The 19,045-nt window shown below is 46.1% G+C and overlaps 1 protein-coding gene across 1 annotated transcript in view; it reads right to left on the bottom strand.

Moving 5' to 3' along the window:
• TMEM163 (transmembrane protein 163) overlaps window positions 1–19,045 on the bottom strand; it is a gene marked incomplete at its 5' end in the record, with an annotated part of 261,271 nt that overhangs the window by 77,016 nt on the left and 165,210 nt on the right. The window contains 2 exons of the mRNA XM_082840637.1: window positions 11,957–12,048; window positions 13,485–13,528. Coding sequence (XP_082696763.1) covers window positions 11,957–12,048; window positions 13,485–13,528 — 136 coding nt within the window. The remainder of the gene's footprint in view (window positions 1–11,956; window positions 12,049–13,484; window positions 13,529–19,045) is intronic.

Below are 19,045 nucleotides of genomic sequence, written 5' to 3' on the forward strand. Positions count from 1 at the left end.
AACAATTTTATGAGGTAGATAGAAATTATTCCCCAAAAAAACCAAGAAATAAAAAACCAACTCAAGTATCCCTCTAGGTGCCTTCTATTTAGTCATACGAATAAGCTGAATCAGCCAGAGATGCCTGTAAAACCCATGCTGACTAAGAGCTCAAAGGGTGCCTCTATTTAGAGCAAGGCAGGAGACCGGGGAGAAAAGTCACCAGAGTTCTAATCAAGGCAACTTCATGACCACCCATAGGAAGGCTACAGGCACTGCGGTGGGTCACTTCATCACGGAAGTAAGCGTATGTAAAAGCACTGGGTGGCGTTGATGGTAAGCACAGTAGCACCCACAGGCAGGCAGTAAAAACAGAGAGGAGAGGAGAGCTTTAGTCTTTGTTCCGACACTGGCTTGCCCTTTCTATTCCCCCAATGGGAATAAAGGATGCTTGAGAGGATTACAAAAATAACACATGTACCTTGTAAAATATTTTTCCAAAAATCAGAAAGTATAAACAAGAAAGTCACCACCCGCTATAAGTAGCACCAACATTTTGGCATTAATTAGTCATTAGTGGCAAGTACTATGCAAAACTGAATTTAAAATGTTCGATAGGAGACTGAAGGGAGAGGAAATATGCCCTGAAAATTCTGACTGTGAACCTTCAAAGACAACAATGGAGGAACCAAGCCCACAGAGATTTCCTCTGAAAATAGGACCCCGCAGAGAAGGGAAAGTATCTGCCAATGTCTCCCACTGACAAAGGTGGTCACAAAGAGAAGGGCCTCGGACTTCCCTGGTGGCGTAGTGGTTAAGAATCCGCCTGCCAGTGCGGGGGGACACGGGTTCGAGCCCTGGTCCAGGAAGATCCCACATGCCGTGGAGCAACTAAGCCTGTGCACCACATCTACTGAGCCCTCGTGCCACAACTACTGAAGTCCGCGTGCCTAGAGTCCATGCTCTGCAACGAAGAGAAACCACCGCAATGAGAAGCCCCCACTCGCTGCAACTAGAGACAGCCCGCGCGCAGCAACGAAGACCCAACGCAGCGAAAAAATAACTAAATGAATTTATATATATAAAAAAAATCTCCCCACTTCAAAGAGGGCTTCAGAACTAAGTCCGCTCACCTCAAAGCGCAGGCAGTGGTTTAGACTACCACAGACCAGAGTGGCAGATGGAAGGATGACAGTCAATGGGATATCCAAACCCAAATCCCAAAGGGTGACCATCTTCAGGGTGAAACTGACCGGCCGGTGTTCTTGGAGAGAGAATGCTCTCCACTCAGCAAATGCCCCATCCTGCAGCAGGTGTCAGAGGAGAGGCCACAGCCATGGACAAACTCGGGCTCCAGTTCCTTGACGGCAAAGCCCTCAGCCCAGGATCCAGCAGGCCCTAGCCAGCTGCCAACTTGGTCTGAAAACAGGAACCAAAGTTGCAAAGAGCATGGAAGAAGTCCAGGCTGCAGCTAAGACAAATGATCCTCATTCGCAAGGCCTTCGAGACATCGCAGGGCTGCAGTGCTCGTCTCAGCAGCCATTGCCAGGCGACCCGGGACACGACCACCAGCTCCTGGGAAGACCAACCCTGCCCCTAGACTGCCCCGAGGTGGCCCAGGCAGTTTACCCTTGCCTGGCCAGCTGCCAACCATCTCCCCACTGTACGCAGAACCAAAGCCCAGGACTGCACTTCAAGCTGAATACTGTATAGTTCTTAATTCCACTTTCCCTCTCCCTCCAATCAATTTTGGGTTGCAGCTAATTGCTAGCAAGGGGCATTTCCAGGGGTGGGAAGGACAAAAAAGTGGTACAACCAAGACACACAAATGGTCCTTTGGAGAGGCAGTGTTACATAATGGTTACAAGCAAATTTCCAGGCAAGTAAGACCTAGGTTCACACTCCAGTTGTATCCATTTACCAGCCATGAGCCTTCAGCAGCAATATTTACCTTCTCTACCAAGCATTAAATTATACCGCTACCTAACGCACAGCCCCGCATACCAGGTACAGAGCAGGTGCTCAGTAAATACTTATCATCTTAATAAAGGTTATGAAAATTTACGTAAGATGAGGGGGTTCCACAGTTCAATTGTTCATTCTGCAACTCGATAACCGGCACCTACTAAATGCCAGGCATTACTCTAGGGGTTGAAAAGAATATGACAGTCAAGGAATACCCATGCTTTTCTGAGCGTAAAATCTTGTGAGGGCGATGGGCAATAAACAAATATACCAATACATCAATTAAATACAGGTAATTAGATCTACGAAAGAAAAAAATATGGCACTGCAAAAGAAAGAATTAGGGGGGGATGGGGTTGGGCAGAGCAGGAAGGAAGTCGTACATCCTTAGTCACCGAAGTTCTACCAGCTAGAGTCTGGGCAACGTCCCAAAATGGAAATAAAAGACTTCTCATCCCATTTGAAATTCTGGCAACCCATTTCCCAAAAGAAATACAAATGCCAAAAACACATATGTGAAAATGCTCGGCTAGACTGGTAACTAACGTTTCTTTAAATGTGTGTTAACATAGAGAATTCAATTTTCCACCTGGACAAAGGGCTGTGATCAAAATGAATGATAACACTTAGTGTGGGCAAAAGTGAGTAAACATACATCCTCAACCCTGCCAGTGGGAATGTCAATCAGTATGACCTTTTTTGGAGCACAGTTTGACACCGGGCATCAGTTATAAGTTTAGCATATTATTTCACCCAGACTTCTAGTAATTTATCCTAAAGAAATAAGAGGACAAGCATTAAAATATAAATGTGTCACGTAGTTATTTCAGGTTGTTTCTAACTTCAGGACACTGAAAACAACCCATGTCTTCAGTAGAAAATTGCTTAAACAAAATATGTTAAATCCATACATAGCACACTGCATAGCTGTCAAAAAATAACATATCTCGGTCCTAAGATGGGAAGATATTCAAACCGTGCTGGTAGCAGAGAAAACCCAGTTTCCAAAAGAGTATATATAGATCATCTCTATTTATGTGGAAAAAAATGATGTATACGGAACCATGCACATGTGTGCATGTACACACACACACACACACACAAGCTATAAATCAAAATGTTAGCTCGGGGAGGTCCTACAACAAGTGAGTTTTACTGTATTCTTTGGGGCACTAGGAATTACCCCAACCTTTTACGACCTTTGTCTTGATCCAAAATGGGGGATGGAGGAGGGGCATGGGATGAAATCAGGAAATCAAGGAATGACCTTTTATCACCTCACTACACTACTACCCCATGTCTCAAGGTCAAAAGCAACTTTCTACATATGCCAAAGCATGTATTTCAGTTTTTCCAATTTTTCTTTGCAGAGTCTTTTATTCCACACTCTTGAAAGCAAAATAGAACAGTAGAGCAGACAATGAGAAACTATCCCAGTACTGACTAATAAAAAACATTTTCAAAACTCTAGGGATGGAAAAGAAGTGGCCTGACATTTTTTGAGCGTATATTGATGTTCCATTCACTATCGTGTTCAATCTTCACCTCAACGCCCTTTGGTAGCTACAATGGCCCTCCCACTTTCACACATGAGAAAACTTAAGTTTCAAAAGATTAATAAACCGCTGAAGGTCACGGAGCCAGTGAGTGCAGGTCTGACAGAGAATTCTTCTCCAGGACAGTATTAGTTTCCTGTGCTGCTATAACAAAGCACCACAAATTGGGGGTCTTAAAACAACAGCAATTTATTGTCTCACAGTTTTGGGGTCTCAAAGTCTGAAACCGAGGTGTTGGCAGGCTCACACTCCCTCTGAAACCTACAGCGCAGAAGCCTTCCTTGTCTCGTCTAGTTGCTGGGATTGACCAACAATCCTTGCATTCTTTGGCTTGTACATACATCACTCTGAACTCTGCCCCCATTGTCAAATGGTCATTTTCTCCTTGAGTGCCTCTGTCTCTGTGTGTCTCCTCTTCTTACAAAGACCCCAGTCGTACTGGATTAGGACTTCATCTAACTTGGTGACACCTGCAAGGATCCTATTTCCCAATAAGGTATCATTCTGCGGCACAGGGGGTTAGAATTTCAACATCTTTTGGTGAGACACAATTCAACTGGTAACAGGGACCAAGCCTACCCTCCTTCCTCGAATACATCCTGCCCACCGCATCACAACCCATTAATATCATGTCTGTGTCTGGCGGGTTTCATATGTTCGTTTCCTGACAGTGGAAGGCAACTCCCTTCTGCCTTCAGGCAAGACTAAATCTAAACTATTCCAGGCAGATGAGCTCAGGATAGCAGCTCATGTCCTGCTATCAAGGCTCCACCTTCTGCATTAGCTTTCAACGGGCATGGAGGTCATCTCGGAAGTTATTTATTCTTCTAGTTCAAGGTCTGCTCTTGAGCTAAAAACACACTTTACACACTTCAAGAGCTTTGTAAAGTTAAGAGCACTAGACAAACGTGGAGGAAATGCGATTCACCTTCCCAGAGCCCTCAGTTTAAGGGTAGAAGGAATGCTCCCTGACAAGGGGGGCAGGGGGGTGGAGGGACGTGGCACTATTTTTTTGTGTGTGTGTGTGTGCAGTACGCGGGCCTCTCACTGTTGTGGCCTCTCCCGTTGCGGAGCACAGGCTCCCGACGCGCAGGCCCAGCAGCCATGGCTCACGGGCCCAGCTGGCCGGCAGCATGTGGGATCCTCCCGGACCAGGGCACGAACCCGCGTCCCCCACATCGGCAGGCGGACTCCCAACCACTGCGCCACCAGGGAAGCCCCGTGGTACTATTTTAATACGTTCTTGGTGTAACTCTTTGCCTTTGGGGTCCACTTAGACCAGACGCCAAAAGCAAATCACCAACCCATCCTCTACTTGACTGCAGCAGTTTTCTTTTTCCATTTCTGGCTTGGTTTCAAAACCAGCAAGGGGGCTACCGAAACCAGGAATCAAAAGACTATCAGAAGGAGAAAAACAAATATCGTATATTCACTCATGTATGTGGAACCTAGAAAAATGGTACAGATGAACCCGTTTGTAGGGCAGAAACAGAGACACAGAACACACATGTAGAGAACAAACGTATGGACACCAAGGGGGGAAAGTGGCGGGGGGGTGGGGGGATGAATTGGGAGATTAGGATTGACATGTACACACTGATGTGTATAAAATGGATGACTAATAAGAACCTGCTGTTTACAAAAATATATAAAATAAAATTCAAAAAACAACAAAAAAAGACTATCAAGATATCCTGTCAACTGGTAGTTTTCAGGCCAAGCAAATTGGAAAAGGAAACAGGAGAAATACCCTGCCTGGGTGAGAACCAGCACGCTCCACCTTTTTCACATGAGAAGACACACAAAGGATTTCCATCTCTCTAAGAATATTCCTCTGTACCTCTCACATTCGCCTTCCGATATGCTGCGGAGCATAATGCCATTTGGAGGTACATCTGGCACAAGAGAACAACCTCCCAAGCTGCGTCTTTGCCTCAATGTGGCAGAATTAGAAGCCTGTAAAGGTGCACAGCCTCCCATCTGCTTCCGCCTCTCCATCTCAGGGAGCTGAAGGACGGACGGCCCAAACAGACAGCTGGCACTGGGGAGCCTTCGGGGGGCCCTCCCACCTGTGCTGCAATCATATGCAAAACGTCACAGGCCCCCAGTGAGCACCCAGCTGTACCTTCCAAGGCAAGCATCCTGATGGCCCTCCGCAGCTGACGGCAGCAGGAGGCTGTGGTACTTCCTGTGGCCTTACATGGTACCCAGGGCTGAGAAGAGCTAAGACAGGCATGAAATTCTCTGTGTCTTTCGACCTTGCCAAGTTCCTCTTACACTAATTTCTCCCACACCCTCTGCCTCCATCATCTCCTTCCCCCCTCAATATCTTTCTCTCATTTCCAAGTCCCTGGATTGTGATTTATTAACAACTTTGTCTGTTTTTAAAAAAGAGTAAAATGATCAAAGCAGCTCAAGAGGCTTTGTCCAATACGGTAGCGACTAGCCACACGCGTGACTATATAAATTTAAATTAATTAAAATTAAATAACGTTAAAAATCCAGATCCTTGGTCATCCTAGCCACATGTCGAGGGCTCAAGGGCCACGTGTGGCTAATAGCTACCGTATTGGACAGTAGAGAGAACGTGTCCATTATCACAGAGAGTTCAGTGCACAGCTCTGGTCCAAAGGATATAAAGTGTCTCCCCTCTTTCTCTGTCCCCAGTCCCCCTCCCAGAGGCGACCCTGCTGCTGGTCTCCTTTGTATGCTTGCGGAGATTTTTTTTCATATGTCCAAACGGTGTGTGGTTTTAACAAAAGAGGTTTGCATCCACAAAGAGAAAAGACTAAATACGATTCGGCTCCAGGCTTTCCTCACTTAATGAACCTCGGAGATCCCAATATAAGTGTACAAAGCATGCTTCATTCTTTTGCGTGGCCTCATAGCAATCCACTATCGCCAAGACAACCGTCACCACCGCACCCTTATAACCACACTCCTTCGTGTCTCCCTGCTCCCTTGCCCCCAAACGCCTGGGCTCACACCTGGCCCTGACTTCTTGTCCTCACCCTACCTCAGCCACCCACTCCCACCCTAAATCCACACCAACAAATGAACCACCTGTGAAACCCTGGTTCTTAGCATCCCACCGTCAAGTTAGTGCCCCACACCAACTGCCAAGCAAAGCAGGATTTCTAATCCAACGGTGACTGTCCATTAACCTTGCTGTGGTCCTCCCAGCCCTCACCCAGCTGGATATCCTAGTGTATTCTTAGAATCCTTCCCTTACAAACAAATGACTCCCTTGCCCCTCCTTCTAAAACAGTCACCTGTTGAAAACCGTTACCACATATAAGCCCAATGGTCCACCTTCCCCACATACATATTTCCTACCACAGGAAGATGATGTAAATTTGGAGCTTTTCAAAATAGATAACTAGCTGGTGGAATCACAAAATGAAGCAACTGCTATGGAGAAAAGTATGGAGATTCCTCGAAACATTAAATCTCATCCTGGGACTTCCCTGGCCGTCCAGTGATTAAGGTTCCACGCTTCCACTGCAGGGGAGGTGGGTTCAATCCCTGCTCAGGGAACTAGATCAGGAAGGAAGGAAGGAAGGAAGGAAGGGAGGGAGGGAAGGAGGGAGGGAGGGAGGGAGGGAGGAAGGAAGAAATAGTCCTACCACATGACCCACCAGTCCCACTGCTGGGTGTATTTCCAAAAGAACTGAAAGCAGGGTCATGAAGATAGACGTGTGTACATCCATATTCAAAGCACCATTATTCACAATGGCTGACATGAAAACAACCCAAATGCCTATCAATAGATGAATGGAATCACAGAACGTGGTCTATACACATAACGGAATATTACTCAGTCTTAAAAAGGAAGGAAATTTTGACCCATGCTACAACATGGATGAACCTTGAAGACACTACGCTAAGTGAAACAAGCCAGGCACAAAAGGGCACATACCGTATGATTCCATTTATATGAGGGACCTAGGGCCGTCCAATTCATAGAGACAGAAGGTAGAGTGGTTGCTACCAAGGGCTAGAGGAGGGGTAATAGGGAGTTGTTTAATGAGTATAGAGTCTCAATCTGCAAGATGAAAAATTCCTGGAGATCTGTTCCAGTAACAGCAGAAGGTGATCGATCCCATACAGCTTTTGTCCTTGGACAACAAAACTATAAATAGTGGTATTAATAATCACCAGAAGACAGTTCAGGCCAAGTTTTGACCATTCTTTACAGTACTTTGTTTATCTGCTTAAAGAATCAGCCATAGGGGCTTCCCTGGTGGCGCAGTGGTTGAGAGTCCGCCAGCCGATGCAGGGGACACGGGTTCGTGCCCCGGTCCGGGAAGATCCCACGTGCCGCGTAGCGGCTGGGCCCTGAGCCATGGCCGCTGAGCCTGCGCGTCCGGAGCCTGTGCTCCGCAATGGGAGAGGCCACAACAGTGGGAGGCCCGTGTACCGCGAAAAAAAAAAAAAAGGAAAAAAAGAATCAGCCATGATGCTATGAAAGAAATAGGCTTTTTGTGACCTTTTGCTGTTGTCTTTTAATTTACAAACAGTTTGGGTTAATCTACATGACTTTGGAATTTTGCATGAGGTATTGTCATCTATTTCTTGAAATGTATTTATTGTTTAGTTGTGAAAAATGAGGAAGCTTAGGTTTATTATTGTTCAATTCTTATTACCATCCTCTAGTCAAATATGTCTTTACATTGTTTAAAAATACCGAAGTGTTCCACCTTCTGTCTCTGTGAATTTGACGACCCACGGCAACGTGAATACACTTAACACTACTGAATTATAAACTTAAAATATTTAAGACGGTAAATAGGATGTTTTTTGGCACAATAAAAATGTGTGAAACAAAGGAAAGCTTATTAGAGCTCTGCTCTGTGATGGTGGCGAAGGCATGCATGCTCTCTCCCTCTGAGCATCAAACACCCGTCACACCCACTGTCATCAAGCAGCAAGGCTGAGGAGGGAAAATTAGAAGAGTTAACTAAGAACTAGTTGGGTATTTCCCCATTCTCTCAAACCTTGTTCTCCAGCAGCTAACTGAAAACCAAAGGCTCTTCTGGCTATGCCCCTCATCATTCATTCACGCTCATTCATATGCAAACATCAGTTTCTCAGCTGGCGGTGATTTCACGAATTTTTAATTTACATGAGATGAGCCAGAGATTAAAACTTTAAACTAAGCCAGCGATACAGGGGATTGAGTGTTATTTTAATCCCTAGATTAAGAATCTCCAAATGAATCCATGGGTATCATCATGTTGAACAACCATCTGGGAATTATCAAAGCAAATCTGTGAGTTTCTGCCTTATGGGTATTAATAAAGATACACATTTTTAAAGGGTACTTGTTTGGGGATCATTAAAAACAGTGAAACCAATGACATTTCTTGTCATCAACCTTAATGTTGGAAAAACTCCAGGCCACCTGGCAAATGCTCACAGAGATCCCAACACTAGAGAAAAGCCACGATAATTTGTGGCTTTGTGACTAATATGTAAGAGATTCATTTTAGCATAAAGGAAATCAGATTAAAAAAGCAAATTAGAAGAGAGAAATTGAGAAACACTGAATTCAATTCCTCCTAGAATTGCAAATCAAATTCTGGGTTATTAACTCCAAAATAAGAGAAGGCAGAGGGAAGAGCTTTCTCTTCTGAGGGCAAGGCCCAACAGAAATATAATATTAGCCCCATATGTCATTTTAAATTTCTAAAAGCCATATTAAAAATGTAAACACAAGCAAGTAAAATTAATTGTAATAGTCTATTTAACCTAATACATCCAAAATATTCTTAAACATGTAATCGATATTGTTTTTAAATTATTAATAAAACGTTTATACTCTATTTTTCTTACTATGTCTTTGGAACCTGGTGTGTATTTTACAGTTACAACACCTCTCAGGACCAGCCTCTAGTGGCTGCCATATTGGACAGCGCAACTATAAATCCAAAGAATATGTGTTCTTCTGAGAGCACAGGGACCGACTCTTGAAAGTCGAGTATATGTCTCTACTGCACTCTCCAGATTGTTCTCACTGTATTCCTCAAATACCAGCCAGCAACAGCCTGGGTAGATGCATTCACTGCTCCTTCAGCTAGACCAGTGTTGATTCAACTTCTATCATTATAATACCGTCATTTGAAATTTTACAAAATCAGTTTACTACTATTGTTTCTTAATTTTTTCAACCAATAAGCTGACTCACTTTTTCAAAAATTAACCTTATCCTAAAGAATATCATCTGTGATATCACAGATTTGATACTTTAATTATATTTGTTACAAGAGCTAATGCACATTAAAATACACAGTTAACACTTAAAAGAAGCTTTTGTGCTCTATCTAAAGCCAACAACTAAACTAAAAGTTGCTCTCATTCTCGAATCAGTTTTGGCATCATCTTTCAAGCCTTCCATCTGGCACATGCAACCTCAGATATATTACTATCCGAGTCCCCTGACACTCAACGTTCGTATGTCTGATTGTGACACAGCATCTCCCATCAAGAATACCTTCTGTCTGGGCACCGCAACAAAGCACGGGGCATTTACTCATTTGTATTCAACTGTCCAAACGCTGCCGAGGTGGAATAAAGCTGCTGCTCTAATAACCAGCGATGGCTCAGTCCCAGGGGAGCCCCCTTTATAATTAATAACAATGACAGCTAAGGCTTACTGAACTACATGCCAAACACTGCTCTAAGTTAATATATATAACCTAATATTATATTACATCGTATATGTGATGATTACCTCACTCACATAATCGTCACGATAATCCTATGAGGAGGTACTGTTATTTCCCCTTTTTTCCAGGTAAGGAAACAAGGCATAGACCAGTTTAGGATAGCTTCCCATGGTCACAGAGCTGACAAGTTGTGCAGCTGAGATTCAAAGCCAACAGATCTGACTTTGGAACCTGGGGATTACCAAGAGAAGAAAAAAATGGAAATCGGAAAGACACACGTTTTAAGGTCACAAACACAAGTACCTCAAACACACAATCATCACCCACAAGATGTAGAGACTGGGGCAAGCAATATCCTCTAATACAGAGAGGGAGAGAAGACAGGTAGAATAATTTAGAATGCCTTCAAGATGTCTGCTGTAAATTACAGCGGAGAACTCATCTTACTTAAAAAGAAAGGAGAAAAAAAAAGCATAAAAATTCAAGGGAGCGGGGCTTCCCTGGTGGCGCAGTGGTTGAGAGTCCGCCTGCCGATGCAGGGGACGCGGGTTCGTGCCCCGGTCCGGGAGGATCCCACATGCCGCGGAGCAGCTGGGCCCGTGAGCCATGGCCGCTGAGCCTGCGCGTCCGGAGCCTGTGCTCCGCAAAAAAAAAAAAAAAAAAAAAATTCAAGGGAGCAAAGATTCCAGTAACACAAATTGAGAGAGGATGGAAGGATGGGTGGATTGGTAGATGGATTTGAAACAGGAGGGAAGGGGACAGGGCACAACCTTTAAGAGAATGACACAGGGCTTCCCTGGTGGCGCAGTGGTTGAGAGTCCGCCTGCCAATGCAGGGGACACGGGTTTGTGCCCCGGTCTGGGAAGATCCCACATGACGCGTAACGGCTGGGCCCGTGAGCCATGGCCGCTGGGCCTGCGCGTCCGGAGCCTGTGCTCCGCAGCGGGAGAGGCCTCAGCAGAGAGAGGCCCGCGTACCGCCAAAAAAAAAAAAAAAAAAAAAAAAAAAAATGACACAGACGTTGAGTATATGACAAAAACCGTGAGCCTTATTATACACTCACTGTATACATCAGCACGCTAAGAGACACACCCACCAGAGCCATGATGGTTCTGAGGCTCACCATAAAAGGTCAAAAAGTGGGCGGTGGCCAAATTAGTGGAAATCCCTGCCCCTTCTCCAAGATAGTTGGAGTAATCCTCTCACTCTTTAGTCTATGAAATTGCCCAGCCCATAGAAACTAGCCACCCCATAAGTCAGGGACCACATTCTGTCTGTGGAATGTGTATCTCTCTAAATAAATACCTATCACTTTGTCTCTCACTGAATTCTTTCTGTGCCGAGACATAAAGAACTTGAGCTTCAGTAAGTCCTGAGACCAGGTGTGTGATTTCAATGAAAAGACAGTGGGTTCAAGTCCCAGACTGGGGTTTGACAGGGTTTGAGTCCTGGCCTGGGGGTCCAAGTCCCAATCTGAGCCGTGCAGTTTCGGATTGATCCACGGATAGATGAATGGATGGACAGGCAAATGAGCATACAAATATTCACTCCAGACTCAAGTGCATAGAACAGGGAGAATTATAAAGGGACATCCCATCTCTCTGACCATCGCAGAAGGGGCCTATCATATAGCTGATATCATACTAGCCAGTCTCAAAGGCAATTTGGGGAACTTATTATTCTCATCACCGGGACCAAAGCTACAGGGGGAGCTGTGCTGACAGCCTAATTACGTGCCCCTCATTTGCGAGGGTTCTGCAGTCTGGAAGAAGACAAAAATCCACTTACATGTATTCCCTATGGGCAGAGTGTACAGCGGCCGCGTTGCTGTAACGCCACAGGACGATCGCAGAAGACAGGACGTCAAGGATGGCATCAAACTAGGAGAAGGAGACACGGTATTAGTGGTTTCCCAGAGTTAACAGGGCACAACTGTGAAGACACGAGGTAAGCGTTCTGTGACTCAGAACATCTGAGCCAGTGACCTCAGAGCAAACAGGCTTCACATCGTTACAATGCTGGTCATTCATCATCCTCAAGGTGAATCCTGGGAATTCTGAGCCAGGGCACCCAACACGCCTGCCTGGTGCCAAGGTCACGGCTCCCCCTGGTCCCTCGCTGCTGGGGCCTGAGAAACCACACTCTGGTGTGCAGGGCTCTGCTCCCGGGGCCTCTGGCTCCCAGCCCGCTGGAGATGTGGACACTGTTCTGACACATGTGAAATTGATTTCCCCAGGGCAGGCAAGATAATTTCAGCATTTTCCTGCCCGTCCCAAGTAGAAGATTCAGGCCAAGGACTCTGTGTTTCTGGCTCTCAGTGGGACTGTTCTATTGATACCTGGGGTCCAGGGGTCCAGAAGGTGGGGTCACCCAGGGGCTCGGGAAGTCTGCCAACACCGTGAAATTGGATGCAAAATTCAATGCTTTTGTTCAAATGAACGAGTGAATGCATGAGAGAGAGAAATGTAAGAGAGGAGGGGAGAGAGACAGGAGTATGAGAGAGAGGTGGGCAGGGGGGTGGTGTGGAGTGTGTGAGTGCGTGTATGTGGCATTTTGGCATTTTTCTGGAGAGACAGTCCACACCTTTCAAAAGATCCTGAAAAGAATCTGCAAGCCTCAAAACACTGAGGGTGTGTGTTCCTGTTCCCAGCCCGACTTCTCCCCACAACAAAGGGAAGAAGTAGGTCTGGGAACAGGAACACACACCCTCAGGTACAGGAAGCCCTGAAGCTATGCAGGAGGGCTGCTTCAAGGAGCTTCCTCTGCAGGAGTCACCGCGCCCCACTTTGCATCTGGAAAATTACAAGCACTAGCATTCTCTTAAAGGGATGTGGGAAGACTTCACTCAAGTTTTCAGCATCTGAGACCCATTTTCTCTAACCAACACCCATCAGGAAGCAGGCAGGGAAGCCTGGTTATTCCGAGTCTGGCTACGGACTGACGTCCTAGTGCCAGCAGCCCCGATCTTAACTCCCAACACCTCTGCCCACACCAGCAAATGGTTCACTCCAATGTGTGCCCAGTTTCAAACCTAAAACCTTGGGAGGTTGGCGGGAAGGGCTAAAACCCTATAAGCATCCTTCTCAACCAGATGCAGAAAACATGGTGGCCCTGATCTCTTGTTGAGAATTAGACAGTGTCACTGCAGTGTACTTCTATTAAATTATAATTGTTCGTAGAAGCCACTTCCATAAAAGGTGATTGTCATGCTCTCTCTCATTTGCTAACCACCCTCTTAATTAAGAGCCCAGCAAGAGATTTGCAGGCTCAGGAGAAATGTGCAAAACTTCATAAAAGTACATTTCAGGTTACTTACTGCAAACCCAAAAGCAGAGGCGCTGTACCTCATAACGGAGACAGCTAAAAAGAAAGAAAATATTATTCAGAATATTTTAAGACCTCATAGATATTTTCTCTCATTTGTGAGACTATTCATATATTTGATATGGCCTTTCACACATCAATGGCAAAGTTCTAAGAGAAGGAAATTAAAAATTAACTGTACTTGTCAAATCCGAGAATTTAAAAAATTCAAGAGCGATGTGAAAAGCGTCCAGACTTCACCTGCAACACCCTCTCTTCCCAGTGTGCCCTGAAGCAGCAAAGGGCCAGCTTCAGAACGAAAATGGTCAAGCAGTTGTCAGTCAAATGACCGCTGAGGCTCTGAGAATTTAACAACTGGGAATAGAGAGCTGGGAACCATATTAAACTTTGAAAGTGAAACTGTAACCATCCAAACTGTTCCCATAATAAGGTAATTAGTGGTGGTAACTACATGCACACACCATCGCTGGCATGGTTGGAATAAAATCTCTTGCCCACCAGAGCTTAATATCCAGTGTGGACCTCATGAAAACTGTCTAGAAAAAGAATGAACAAATTACCTTAAACAAGAGATGTCTACAAAAGTAGGTGTTACAGTTATAATTAAAACACATTTCATGCATATTCAAAAATCAGTCGACCTTTTGGGGGGCAAGTTGATTGGGTAGCGCTTTTGTCTAATTCTGTGATCTGTTCTGCGCCAAAGCAATGTCCAGCTTCAAAGACAGTTCTCAATTTGACTTAATGAGGCAGGTCTCCACACAAAAGCCCTATGAAACAAGCATATGTCCACTCACTAATAAAGAATGAAACCCAACCCAGTGGGTCAGCAAGGCTTTGAAGTGGATCGTTCTGGGCACAGATGTTACAAGCACTCCCGCAACGAGTAAGGGAGGCATGGATGCAGGGCATGGAGGTCAATACCCCTCTGGACTCCCACTCAACGCAGCACATGTCCCTTCTCTGGGAGCTGCTCTCTGTCTTATCCATATGGACCCTGGGTGGCCATATTGTGCTTTGGACCCCTGCCCACAGCCATGAGCGGGGATCATCTGACCCAGTGCGATGCAAGCATATTTCATTTTCTATGATTTAAGAATTCCTCTGTGTAGCAGAAATAGAAAGAATTTTATTGTTCTAGACGATGTAGCTGATAAATACACTAGAACTTATTTCTCCCAATTCTGACCCAGTTCCTGATAGAACTAATCTAGTATGTCAATGCACCTATCTTCTTTGCCTGGTAACAACGGTTTGGTGGATTTTTTTTTTTTTTTTTTTTTTGGCGGTACGCAGGCCTCTCTCCCGTTGCGGAGCACAGGCTCCGGACGCGCAGGCTCAGCGGCCATGGCTCACGGGCCCAGCCGCTCCGCGGCACGTGGGATCTTCCCGGACCGGGGCAGGAACCCGTGTCCCCTGCATCGGCAGGCGGACTCTCAACCACTGCGCCACCAGGGAAGCCCCCTGATGGATGTTTGAATGTTATAAGCAACCAACTACTGGCTTGATTTTTATAGATAATTGCAACACACGACTGGCAAGTGTTCTAATGAAGTTTCAAACTTAAAAAAAAAAAAAAAAGAACTGAGACAGAGAGAGAGCCTAGCCGGTCAATTTATGCTGTTGGAATTGAAACACCAGAGCTAGGGTTGGCCACACTGTTTGCTACACAGAGAGACAAGCTCCTACAGGGGTAAGCACAGCACTGGGGCAAGAGAGAACCGCTAGCTTCTCGAAGTTTCCCAGCCTTTCCAGAGACTCAGCCACATTCGGGTCCTCGGGCTATGTGAGGTGAGTGCAACCCATTACATTGCTGGCCTTCTGTGTTTGTGACGTGAGCTGCTCCTGTCACCCCTGCTGTCACGCTTACTGGCACAGGGAGAAGGGCAAAGCCAGCCGTGTGCAGTGACCGACTGCAGCTTTCAAGGACAACATGGGTGTGACGGTGCAAAGAGGCACTGGACCTTCCCAAAGAACTCAACTCCCGGCCAGGTTGGCATGCGCAAAAAAAAAAAAAAAAAAGGCAGCAGACCCCTTGCCAGGTCTGAAGTGCCCTGTAAGACACTGATCCTGGCTTGCAGTAAGCGCTCAGTAACTGTGGATGAAGCTTAATAAAATTTCATAGAAATGCATCGAAATGAATATCTGGCTTGTTTCCTTTACAATCTGTTTTTAGGATATCTTAGTTGTGTGCTTTTTGTGGGTGACTTCTTTACCAGTAATGGAAACCTTATTAACTCTTACTAGCATCTTGCACGGATGCTCAATATATACCTCAGATGAAGAGCTGTCCAGGCGGGAGCCCCCTCTCTTTCTCCACCTGCACTGTCTGGACTGGGCAGCACGGAATGGACAACACAGCTAGAAAAGCCCTCCACTAGCCTTCACAGAAGACCTGCTGCTTTCCAAGCAGTAAACCATTGCTGTAAAATGTTTTAATCAAGTTATTCGGTAATACCAGGCATTTGTAGAGTGGGCTACAGATTCCAAGTACTCTCAGAACTATACTGGAAAATTCTGCTTGTGCGACTTGAGCCTGCCCAGTGGATGAATAACTGAGAGCACAGGTAGAATCTTCATATTGTTCTATCCCACACACACCAAGGAAAACTGGAGCAGCTGGGCCCCAGGTTCACGTTGAGTCCTGAAGACAAGGGAGGCATTCCCATGTCTCATTTACTTCTAAATTGGCTCCATCGAATTTCCTTGATGCGATGGAAAGGGGGAAAGGCTGAATATTGCATGGGGAATCGAGGGAGCACTGAAGGGCCCTCCACTTGGGCACAGCTCTGGCAGCTTCCCTTTGGGAGTGACTCCCCAGCTCTCGCGAAGACACAACAGCAAACAGTCGTTAGCACCGGACCCAAATGGAAGAGGTCAGCCCAACTTTTAGGAATTTCTTTAGAGTAAATGACTTTATTTTCCTTGCCCCTAACCTGACATGACACATCCTAATTCTGGGATAAGAACGGACTCAGAGGAAAGGGTCGGATTGGTTTAGAAAGCCGCTACTCCCACAGAAAGAGAGCTAACTGTGGGGTTTCCATGAGGGCGTTTCCAACTTCCCTTGTGCTAAGAATGAGTTCCACTTGAAGAGATCCTGGGCCAAGATGACCCACACCAAGGCAGAGATCACAGGGCAGGTGCCCCTGGAGCCCACAAGTACTTGGCTGAGGGGAGCTGGGAAGCCAGCAAAGGTCCAACAAAAGTGCAGCGGTGCCTTTAAGGCAGGTGCTAGATTCAACACTGGACAACAGAGAAGAAAGGGCCATTTCGACCTCAGACCGTTATGCTGCAAGCTGGCAAGGTCCACTCCCATTGCAAGGGTGGAGGTCTCCTAGGAAGGCTGCTCTGGGTCAAGGCAGAGGCCCAGCTGAAGATAATGAAATCTCTGTGGCCCTCAGCACGCAAGCGTGAGGCTGTTTAACGCACACCACAGCTGCTCCTGGATGGAGCACCTGAAACCCAGCAGGACCCTGTGGGGCTCCTGGGCACAAAAGCCTTTCTGTGTCCCCCATTTCTTGTTTGCAGGAAACAGGCTTCATTCAGCCTCCAAGACCTTCCCTGAGTTCCAAAGGGCAGGTTCAAACAGTTGCTAATCAGGGCAGGGAGGGGAGGCGGAGACAAGGAAGGAGAAGCCAAGAAACAATAGTGCAGCCTCCCAATACGGGGAGTTTGGGGTTGGTAGATGCAAGCTGTTACATTCAGAATGGATACACAGCAAGGTCCTACTGTCTAGCACAGGGAACTGTATCTAGTCTCCTAGGATAAACCATAACGGAAAAGAATATTAAAAAAAGAATGTCTATATATATATATATGTGTATAACTGAGTCACTTTGCTGTACAGCAGAAATTAACACAACACTGTACATCAACTCTACTTCAATAAAAAAGTTAAAAAAGAAACAATAGTGCAGCCTTGGGGCAGGGTCCTGGTTCCCCCTCAAGGGATGCACAGAGCAATATCTTTGAGCTGTTTTGCAGATACTGACCCCCAACAGGTGGGAGAAGTTAACCGTATGCGGCCCCCAAGCACGCAGACCCCAGACCGGTTGGAACCAGAGGGTTGATGATGCTGACTCCCAATTACCTCACCTCCAACCAATCAGAAGAAGGCCCACGAGCTGATCACGCCCTCCTCTTTCAAACATTACTATAAAACTCTTCACTGCCCCCTCCAAGCGGGGACACACAGTTTTGAGGGCATTCGCCTGCTGTGGCCCAAGCTATTCTTTTCTACTTTACCCGAAACTCTGTCTCCGAGATTCAATTTGGGAGCGGTGTACAGAGGCCGAATTTCGGCTCCACGCCCCACCACCAGCAGCCCACAGGTTCCTCTGGATACCACTGGTAGCAGAGGGAAAATCAGGGAAATTTTCAGGAATGTTTCTGCCCCTTACATTCAGAACTTGTCTCTAACACTCATCACTGAACCACGCACTCAAGGAGGTGGTACAGCCTACAGGCCAGTGAGTCTCATTCCCCAGGGAGCTGAGGCCTTGGCTTCCGTCCTCTCATCCCCCCACCCCGACCCCGACCCCGAGTTCAGAGTGGAAGCAGGCTGTCATCTGATTAGGCTGGCCTAGCACACCCAAAAACGCACGCTTAGCGACTGGGCTCCTCTCACTTTCCCTGCTGTCTTGTGTCTTGCTTTTTATATACTAAGACACAGAATTCTTAAGGTGTTCCTAAGTCAAATGAAGACCTATAGTTTGGGGCCTGCCCAGCAGCCATTCCCCATTCGGGTAGAAGGGCCCTGAGTCTCCTCTGGGAAACAGTATATCCCCTACCCTCAGACTATGGGGTGTGAGTGGGACGGCACTGTGACCCCCACTCTAGTCTATCTATCCCTGTCCCGAGGCCAGAGTTAATGATTCAGAGATGACACAATTCAGTTTGAGCCAGTGACAACCAGTCCTGAGTTGCTGCTGAAAATACTGGGAAGAGGATGTCTTTCTAAGAGGCGACAGTAGAGCTGGCAGCAAGAAAACAGGAGCTGCCAGTAGCAATTCTGCCCTAAATGAGGGGAGGCTGCCTTAGGACGAAGCCAACATGGAGGAAAGCAGTTATTAAGACAGACACAAATCAAAGCCCTGGTGACAAGGACTGAACCTCTGGAATCAGCCCTACCTGAAGTCTACCCCTATATTTTTCAAATATCAATACATTGGTCAATCATTTCCAATAATTTTTCAGCCAGTCTGAGTTGAGTTTGTATCACTGGAAGCCAAATGAGTCTTAATACACCTTGAGCCAGTCATCCCTTTTCCAAGAATCTCTTTTAATGCCTAAGAAATGGACAAACACCTTCTACACAAAAGCTTCACCGTAGGTTTGCATGATTTATAATAGCAAAACACTGGTTGCAATTTAAATATCCAGCAGTAGGGTAATGATTAAAGAACGGTCCATTTAAAGAATAAGCTATACGTAGCTGTTCAGAAATGTTTACCAAGAGTGCTGTTGGCTAACGTTGATATTAGCATACTAGATAGAATAATGGTGTTGACAATCAACAGCTGGTGTATTTGGTGCCGCGAGGACTGGGTG

This window comes from Leucopleurus acutus (genome assembly GCF_964270905.1).
Source record: "Leucopleurus acutus genome assembly, chromosome: 6".
In the NCBI taxonomy this organism is placed as follows: Eukaryota; Metazoa; Chordata; class Mammalia; order Artiodactyla; family Delphinidae; genus Leucopleurus; species Leucopleurus acutus.